This window comes from Cavia porcellus, unplaced genomic scaffold (genome assembly GCF_034190915.1).
Source record: "Cavia porcellus strain 051 isolate PalLab524CR breed Dunkin Hartley unplaced genomic scaffold, mCavPor4.1 scaffold_23, whole genome shotgun sequence".
NCBI classification, from domain to species: Eukaryota; Metazoa; Chordata; class Mammalia; order Rodentia; family Caviidae; genus Cavia; species Cavia porcellus.
The window spans coordinates 16,979,457-16,989,699 of record NW_026947506.1 but is presented as its reverse complement, the minus strand read 5'-3'; the positions used below and the strand labels follow the sequence as shown (position 1 = coordinate 16,989,699).

The following is a 10,243-nucleotide window of genomic DNA, read 5'->3' as shown; positions in this document are numbered from 1 at the left end:
TGGATCCTGTCCTAAGAGTTATAAAAGGGATACCAAGAAGGAAGAATCCTTTTGGTTTCCATGATGAGGCTGTTCCCTGCTCGAAACTTGGAAAACATATCCTTGCTTCCAGCCCAGATGAATTAGCCTCCTGAAAGGAACTCAGAAGGGACTCAACAAGGCTTCATATTTTCAGGTCTGTGCCTTTTGGTGAGCTATTTCTTTGAGTGATCAAGAAATATTTCAGAATTGACTTACATACTAGGAAATCTGTCAGCTTATTTCTAAATAAGTATTTCTTTTAATCTATACATTAGGCTCTCTACTTGTGATTGTCATACTGCCCTGCCTGTCTTGGAAGTGCTGACTGCAGTGAAATTTGTGCCATCTGGTGAAGAAGAAATTTGATTCCTGTGACTTGACAACCTTGCTGCACTTTCACTCTGCTGATGTTAAGGGTTTCCAGTACCGCAGGCCCAGCAGAAATGTCACAGGGGCCAACAGTGGACAGCAGGTACACCACATACATCAAAGTAGTGAACGTGTCCTTTTTGTGGACCATTGATAACATTAGATTTTGCCTAAAGGAAATAGATGACTGCATTCAAAGTTCAATCTTTTCAGCTGAAGGAAATGATCAAGTGAAATGGCGCTTACTAGTCTACCCAAATGGGCTTGATGCAGAAAGCAAAGATTATGTGTCCCTATACCTGGGAATGATCTGCTGTCCAAGGAGTGTAGCTCGGGCAAAATTCACCTTTTCCATTCTGAATGCCAAAGGAGAGAAAACAAAAGAGCTCTCAAGTCCACAAGCTTATACATTTGTGCAAGGAAAGTGCTGGGGATTCAAAAATTTCATCCTTAGAGAGTTTCTTTTGGATCCAAACAATGGGCTTCTCTCCAATGACAAGCTTTCCTTCTTCTGTGAAGTGAAAGTAGCACAAGATCCCACCAATCATTCCAGCCAGAATATTAGGAAGCTGGTTAAGGTTCCTGAGGGCTGCTTGGCAGAGGATCTAGGAGGACTGTGGGAGCGATCCCAGCTCACAGACTGTTGCTTGTGTGTGGCTGGCCAGGAATTCCAGGCTCACAAAGCCATCTTAGCAGCTCGCTCTCCAGTTTTCATGGCGTTGTTGGAACATGAAAATCAAGGGAGCAAAAAGAATCGTATTGAAATCAGTGACATGGATCCTGAAGTTTTTAAGGAAATGATATACTTTATGTACACTGGAAAGGCACCAAACCTAGGGAGAATGGCAACTGAACTGCTGGAGGCTGCAACCAGGTTTGGTCTGGAGCGCCTGAAGCTCATGTGTGAGAACCACCTGTGCAGCAACCTCTCTGTGGAGAATGCCGTGGAAATCCTCATCTTGGCTGACCTCCACAGTGCACATCAGTTGAAAACCCGGACACTGGATTTCATCAATTTTTATGTTTCTGACATCCTGGAGACCTCTGAGTGGAAGGTCATGGTGGTGTCACACCGTCACTTGGTGGCCGAAGCCTATCACTCTGGTTTCCATGCAGTGTGCATTCATGGTACCCCCATGCAACGTATGAGACTGTCTTAAGATCCCACATCTCCATTTATCTTCCCAAATACTGGCCACATTTGCTGCCACTGAACCATAATATGCTAGGGCAATCTGTGGAAACTTCACTCTTCTACGTGGAAATACTAAATTGTGCCTATCTAGGGGAGAGAAGGGACCACCGTCTTAAGGTCAAAAAAAGGAAATGGGATCTTGAGAATTTAGAAGTCGTGTATCATGCATTCTCAAATCTTTGTTTTATAATACTATGCAAAGTGGTTTTTTTACAATGTCGATGCCAAACTGAAACCAAAACTCCTGGCAATGTTGCAGACCAACCTGGGGTGGGGCTACCCTTAGAGGCAGGGACCATGAACTTCACTCTGTAAATGCAAGACTCCTTCCTGGCTTTCTGCACCATCATGCATCCCTGGGCACCCCACTTGTAACATGGGCTTTTTACTGTCCCACACTTTTCTCTATAAATAAACCTGAATCTTACTTTATACAGTTGTTTGACTCCTCATCCTTTTTCTGTATGATAGATAAAGAAGCTAAGAAAAATTTCCGAGTGTGCTGATGATTTCAGGCCCACACACAGGATGAACACAATGGATGGACAATGTCACTAATTAACATAGTAGATGGGAGAAATAAATGACCCAGAACTCAGGCTGCTGAAGCCAAAGGACCTTCACATAATGCAAGTCTTTGCTCATCTTGTCCTGTCCCTTGACACAGACAGGCAGCACAAGCACTACAGTACAGTCCCTCAAAATCTATGCCTCTGAGCGAGCAGTCCAATCATGGTCGTGGAGAAAAAGAGAGGAAAATGCTCAGATTTATGAAAATGGCAAAAAAGAGAATTAAATGTAGAAACATTTTATGTATTTCACAGGAATTCACGTTGAGGAAGCAAAATTTATTACTTACAACTGCACTGAGAAATGGGTGTTGGCAAATTAACATTATAAATCTCAAAAAGAGCTTTCTCACTGTGAACATTTAATATCCATAAGAATAGAATACATGTTTCTACAGTATTATGAAGAATAGAAGTAAAATTAAAAGTGAGAACGTAGTGGGTTTCATCTCAAACTTTGGGCTTTTGTAAAAATCGCTAGTGGTGTTATTCTGGAATCACCTAGACTATGTAATGGCTCAGACCTTTTAAAAATATCTAAGGAAATGAATCCCCTTGTCTTGAACAGGTACAGATTTCCAAACATTTGTTTAATCAGGGCTTACAGATGGTAACCCTTCATATGTTGGTTGTGTAAATCTTTATGAATGTCAATATTGGATAATGATTTGTATAACAATAATGCATTAAAATCACTAAGAGTTCTGTCTCTCTCTCTCTCTCTCTCTCTCTCTCTCTCTCTTTCTCTGTCTGTCTATCTGTCTGTCTGTCTATCTGTCTATCTATCTCTGTTTCTCTTGGTATTTATCATGGCTTCAACTCACAACTCACAACCTGGTTATTGCCAGGCAAGTGCTTCTTTGTCTCAGTGTACTGCCTGACTTTTGCAGATATTTGGTATACATATGTCCTAGTCTTGTGTCCTCACTCCTAGAAGTGTCGCTTTTTCCCCTCAATCAGGCTGAGATGGTTGAAAATGAGACAAAATAATTCACTCTGTGTGCATATTTCTTGAAAAGAACTATGGTTCTTAGATGTTGTGGGAATATGTGTTTTGGGATTATCCCCCTCACGTTTTATTTCACTTCCATTCTCTCCTCCTCCTTAAAGAGAATAAAACAGGAAAAAATTTAAAAGAGAAAAAAAAAGAAATTTTTTATTAATTTTGGTGTGAAAACTTTGAGGACACAGATTCCTCAGCTGTCCATACCTGACTTGCTGTTTATATAGGAGTCATCCCAGTTGCTTCAGAATTGCTTTTCATTCTACAAGGGAGACTATTGAAGTGTTAATTTTTTTTCTTTCCAAATATGTAAATAATTATTATCTTTTAAATGACATGTGGAAATTAAAAAGTATGAGTTTCTATCATTGCCTCAAATGAATAAAAAAAAACATAGAAAATAACTTACAAAGTGTAATTTCCTCATAGTGAAATGAATGGAGCAAAGTGGACTAGGGCAGAAGATTTTTCAGGGCAAGCACAGGTCTTCTCAGCTTCTCTGAGTACCATTATGTGTTACAGTGAATTATTGTCAAGTACTTCATAGTGATGGAAGTTATACTGAATGTGCAAATTGACCAAAAGTATATTTTCCTTGTAATTCTAGAGAGGAACCAGGCAAGATTTGCTACTTAAGTAGCTAAACGGTAAACAGTCACATATGGCGCTATTTTAACGCTCTTGTGAGAGTGACATGCCAGCTGTTAAGCATTAGGAGTTAGGACTGAGAATGCTTGTTCATTTCCTCAATTGGTGTCACAGTTGTGAACTCTTGAAGGCTGATGTACTCCCGTTTCCAGAAAACAGTCATCCCTCTGTGATGTCGGGATTCTATGGAAGGTATTGCCAATCCAACATTACCAGCAGAAGAGTTTTGGGAAGACACCACTTGTTTGACTGCTTATTTCTAAGAAAAATATATGACAGAAGATGAACAAGAATTTGCCATAACTTTACAGGCATTCTGAAGCAAGGAAATCACCAACTGCATTTGGCAAGCACTGAAAGGCCTGCCAAAGTCCCTGGAGGCACCGACTTACCTGTATCATCCAAAGTTGTGTGTCACACATTCTGGAGCTACTAGTGAAGGCATCTTGTGACACTTCCAACTCTTATGTGCAAACAACACACTAATAAATAAAGTATCTATCCAGGAGTCCCAGATGATGAAAGTGGTAGGAGACTAGTGACAAATAGTAAAATTGCATGACCCATTTCCTTTCCTTCATTCCACTCTAATCACAATATGACTGATAATTTATGTGTATAGTTAACATGCAGTGATCTCTCAGTCAGCAAATCACAAACCCTAGTAAAACATGGAACAGTGTTAGAGGTTTCTAACCAAAATGGAGGCAATAGGAGCCAAATATATGTGACCTTAACAGCAGGCACATGTATTAGCCTTATCACATCTCTGTGGAAGACATCTGGGTCTAAATTCTTAGGTACTATAACCCTGAATCTTTAAAGATTCAGTTCCTCTTTACTTTCCATTTTGCACTTGTTATTCATCCTACTGTCATCTTGTAATCTCAATAAATAGCACCTTACTACGTATCACAAGGTATATGCCAGGCAATACTCTTGTATCTGTACACAAGAATGTGGAAAAATTTTGGCCCATTCAGTTCTAACACAGCTCTAGGGCTGGATTAGAAACAAAATCAGCATTTTCCCACCTTTCATCAGCCTGGTTTAAAAGGCATTGCTACACAAAGAGAATTCATGAAAAAAATGTACAAAATGTTCCTACAAGGCTGATGACTTTTTCAATGCAAATGGAATTCGACAGTGTATCCAAGGAAGAAACTTATTCAATATTCTAAGAAGGGTTAATTTTTGAAAAATTTTACCCTATTTGAAAGCGACTTCAAGAGCTTGCATTTGATTAGCTTAAATATAATTTGTGTGTGTGTGTGTGTGTGTCTATGTGTGTGTGTTTGTGTCTCTAATAGTGTTATGCTCATATTTATAAAATAAGATGTACAGAAGAAAATTTATGGCAAATTACCCATGATTTCTATTTTTCTTGTCATTTTGTACCAGAAAGTATCTTTTTAATGTAGAAATATCAAAATCTACACAATAGAATTACAACTAGTGCACATATCTTGCATACAATTCAGGACCTATAATTAACTAAGAGAGTGCAGCAATGATGATTGTTGGGTATTGTACTGATATGGGCATTGAACCTATTTCAGTTATGCTAGTTATTGCAGAATCAGGAAATCATCAACACTAGTGAGGGGAGATGTTTGGACCTGGGGACTCTTGTTCCTGGTAACAGTGGCAGCTGGTGAGACCAGTGGACATTGCTGAGAGACTCAGCAGTGTAGGTAAGCAACAGGCCTGGCGGCCTTCACTGTCTGGCACAGAATGGAGAAGGATTTTGTCATTCAGCAGGAGGGAATGTTTGGCAGGAGCCATGTTGAAGTGAAGTCAGATGAACCTTAACCAGAACAGCTGCTAGCCTCATTTAGAAGATCCTAGTTGCCTGCAGACACATGGAAATTGATTGGACTGAGCTTATTCCAATGAGTCTCATCTTGAGGCAGGCTGGCTAATGCTGTCTACTACTCCATCATAAGGCAGGGCCTGGTTTGAAGGGAAAGAGTGGCAGGACTCAGAACACTGTATCCATAGGGCATCTAATAATGAATCCAGAGAGAATCCTGGAAGAGACCGATTTTTTTTTTCATTCATTTTTTCTTTTTTGTTTGGTATTTTCTTGTTTTATTCATCTGCTTTTTATTTCTCCTTTATTTTGTTCTTAATTTCTGAGGGTGACTGTGAGTCCTAACTTCCTTGTGGGTATGCTTTTTTTTGGATTTAAAGTTTTCTCTTTCAAATCTCTTTTAGTCTTCTGCATTTGTTTCCCCCATTCGGTGGGATCCATCTATCAGCTCTGTTTTATTGTAATCTCTTTCCCTTTTGCCATTACTCTGCTTTCTCCAAAATATATTTTGAATCTTAACCCTTGAGGACAGATTGGACATATCATGAATTTATATATTGTTCATCATTGTTTTCCATTCTGTTCTATCTTCACAAACTCAGTTCATACTGTTAGGAAACTAGCAAGCAAGTATCACAGTAGGAATTCAATTGAAACAGGAAAGACATGCGAACACACAAATCTGACTAATCCTCTGGTACCCAGGCCACCAAAGCAAACCTGGGGGGAAATGAGGTTGGAAAATTTGAAAAGCTAATGGAAGGTTACTTCAATGTGGCAACAAGGCAATTGAATGAGGCTGTGGAAAATATTAAATCAGAAGTAATCTCTCCAGTATCTACAAGCAACAACAGAGATTACCAAAATACACAACATTCTTAGTGAGGTTAGTGCAGACACAGACAAATAAAAAAAAAAAAAGACGAGCTTATAAGAATTATTGAAGCACCACCTAAGAAATAAATGAACCCTTTAAATAGCTTCAAGCAGATATCCAAGAGAAACAAAAATCCATTTTAAAAATTCAGAGCACTTTAGGCCAGTTTGAGGAAAGGGCTTCAGATACTGAGTTCAGGCTGGCACTTAGTGACAAGGAGAGAAAACAAATGACATTAAAAGCTATTTGCAGACCTCATGAGAGAAAGCTTTCCTGGTACAGAAAAGGAATTTAACCTACCAATAATTGAGGCAATTATTTCTCCAGTTAGCAATGATTAAATGAATTCTACCTGCCCATGTGTAATAGACAAGTTTGCAGACAATAAAAGCAAAAATAGAGTATTAAAATCTGTTTGGGAGGGGCTCAGGGTTTATCTCAGCAGGATAAGCACCTGCCTGGCAAGCAATAGTCCTGAGTTCTATCCCTGGTACCAATAAAAATGAAAAAGACAAAAAAAAATCTGTTAGGGATTAGGACTGTTGAGCTCCTCCCAATAAGTTCCCCAAGTACATGAGGGTATGTAACACTTCTGAGTCTGGTGGAAAACTGGAGCACACTCTGAGTATGTGAAATAGAAAAAAGCAAAGCTTTGGAAGAAAGCCAGTGATATCTATTCCTGAAGTGGTAGCCCTTCTTCATGTCTTCCTTCCTTCCTTCCTTCCTTCCTTCCTTCCTTCCTTCCTTCCTTCCTTCTTTCTTTCCTTCCTTCCTTCCTTTCTTCCTTCCATCCTCATTCGTTCTGTGCTTTCATTCCTTTGGTTTTTGATTCAGGTTGGTATTTAATCCCACATGTCCTTGAAACTGCAATGATTTTCCTGCATTGTGAGTGCTGGGATTACAGATGTGTTAGACCGCACCGTGCAAATCAGCATTGTTGTTTTGTGTTAAAGGGGATAAAATTAAACACAATGGAACAGAGCAAAATTGGACATAAGAACTCAATGTAAAAATACAAATTTCAAAACTAGATAATCTGAGATCTTCCCTATCTATCATATTGTCTCTTGTTTTCTTCCAAATAGTTTTCCATGTCTTACAATACAGAGAATTCATACTGAGCAACCTAGGATAAAATTAATCCAAACAGTATGAGAAAGGAGTTTTAGGTCTTTAAAATCAGACAATAAGGAAGTCACTAATGGCTGTGATAGAATCTCTGGTTTGCTTCAAAATACCTGTGCGTGCTTTCATGTATGTGGAAACTCAGTTAAACACAACCAGCTTTTAAAAAAGACCTTATTATATAGAACAAAGCAAAACATGGATAAAAGTATTGGACTTGAAAGAGTTGATAGAAGGAAATCCCCTCCTTACTACATTGCCTAGGGTCAACCTCTCAAGGGACTTCCAGATTACTGGCTCCCACTTGCTAATGGGTGGGGGGAGAAGATGTGATGTGTGTTTCTCAGCCTGCAGGCTGGCAGGCTCACAGCTGCTCAGGGTGGGGAGAGGCTTTGCTTGGACTCCTGGCACTCCCAGCATGACCCATGTCCCAAGAAATGCCAGTGGAACTCAGTATTGTTACTAGTTCCAAACATTGGGTCCAAGGAGTGAACTGGGTTAGTAGGAGATCTAAGAGCTCTGAGCAAGTAGCATTTACAGTTATCCCACACTAGACGTTAGATTTAGAGACATTCTACCAATATTCCCTGTTTGTACCTTTCCCAAATCCATGTCTCTTGCTCCTGACACTGTATCAGATTACCCAGAAGAACCACCTCTTCCCTCCCAGTACACCTATTTCTCATGGAGCCTTGAATCTGCTCCTTTCACATTACTTCCCTGCAAGTGGCTTTCACCCACATGTGATCCCAAGGGAAAAGTTGCCTTATTTCCCTCTCTGTCCTGCTTTGCTCCTTACCACCAGAAAGGAATACACACAGAGGGCCTACTGAGAACAGTGGCATGTTGGAGTTACTATCCTCCACCCCGGCCTCTCATCTTCTGTCAATGCGAGGAAGGCGATAGACCAGAGAACTCCCCTATATGAATGAGAACAAAGAAATTCTGGGATAGTAAAACAGACGGTTTTCATAAACATATAGAAAAGACAGGTAGGATGAAAATTGACTGACTCTCACATTTTGAGTGAGACACACCTAGGGCAATTGGATTAGAATAGGGTGGGAAGAACCACCATAGGGTGGATCCTGTCCTAAGAGTTATAAAAGGGACACCAAGAAGGAAGAATCCTTTTGGTTTCCATGATGAGGCTGTTCCCTGCTCGAAACTTGGAAAACATATCCTTGCTTCCAGCCCAGATGAATTAGCCTCCTGAAAGGAACTCAGAAGGGACTCAACAAGGCTTCATATTTTCAGGTCTGTGCCTTTTGGTGAGCTATTTCTTTGAGTGATCAAGAAACATTTCAGAATTGACTTACATACTAGGAAATCTGTCAGCTTATTTCTAAATAAGTATTTCTTTTAATCTATACATTAGGCTCTCTACTTGTGATTGCCATACTGCCCTGCCTGTCTTGGAAGTGCTGACTGCAGTGAAATTTGTGCCATCTGGTGAAGAAGAAATTTGATTCCTGTGACTTGACAACCTTGCTGCACTTTCACTCTGCTGATGTTAAGGGTTTCCAGTACCGCAGGCCCAGCAGAAATGTCACAGGGGCCCACAGTGGACAGCAGGTACACCACAGACATCAAAGTAGTGAACGTGTCCTTTTTGTGGACCATTGATAACATTAGATTTTTCCTAAAGGAAATAGATGACTGCATTCAAAGTTCAATCTTTTCAGCTGAAGGAAATGATCAAGTGAAATGGCACTTACTAGTCTACCCAAATGGGCTTGATGCAGAAAGCAAAGATTATCTGTCCCTATACCTGGGAATGATCTGCTGTCCAAGGAGGGTAGCTCGGGCAAAATTCACCTTTTCCATTCTGAATGCCAAAGGAGAGAAAACAAAAGAGCTCTCAAGTCCACAAGCTTATACATTTGTGCAAGGAAAGTGCTGGGGATTCAAAAATTTCATCCTTAGAGAGTTTCTTTTGGATCCAAACAATGGGCTTGTCTCCAATGACAAGCTTTCCTTCTTCTGTGAAGTGAAAGTAGCACAAGATCCCACCAATCATTCCAGCCAGAATATTAGGAAGCTGGTTAAGGTTCCTGAGGGCTGCTTGGCAGAGGATCTAGGAGGACTGTGGGTGCGATCCCAGCTCACAGACTGTTGCTTGTGTGTGGCTGGCCAGGAATTCCAGGCTCACAAAGCCATCTTAGCAGCTCGCTCTCCAGTTTTCATGGCGTTGTTGGAACATGAAAATCAAGGGAGCAAAAAGAATCATGTTGAAATCAGTGACATGGATCCTGAAGTTTTAAAGGAAATGATATACTTTATGTACACTGGAAAGGCACCAAACCTAGGGAGAATGGCAACTGAACTGCTGGAGGCTGCAACCAGGTTTGGTCTGGAGCGCCTGAAGCTCATGTGTGAGAACCACCTGTGCAGCAACCTCTCTGTGGAGAATGCCTTGGAAATCCTCATCTTGGCTGACCTCCACAGTGCACATCAGTTGAAAACCCGGACACTGGATTTCATCAATTGTTATGTTTCTGACATCCTGGAGACCTCTGAGTGGAAGGCCATGGTGGTGTCACACCCTCACTTGGTGGCCGAAGCCTATCACTCTCTGGTTTCCATGCAGTGTGCATTCATGGTACCCCCATGCAATGTATGA

General features: G+C 40.6%; 1 protein-coding gene across 1 annotated transcript; it reads left to right on the top strand.

Annotated features, from left to right (window-relative positions):
• Positions 1-428: 428 nt before the first annotated feature.
• Positions 429-10,243, top strand: LOC134472273 (speckle-type POZ protein-like). Its single transcript, XM_063233549.1, has 2 exons — positions 429-1,445; positions 10,148-10,243. Exons 1-2 carry the CDS (start codon positions 429-431, stop codon positions 10,241-10,243), a joined length of 1,113 nt encoding a protein of 370 aa, XP_063089619.1.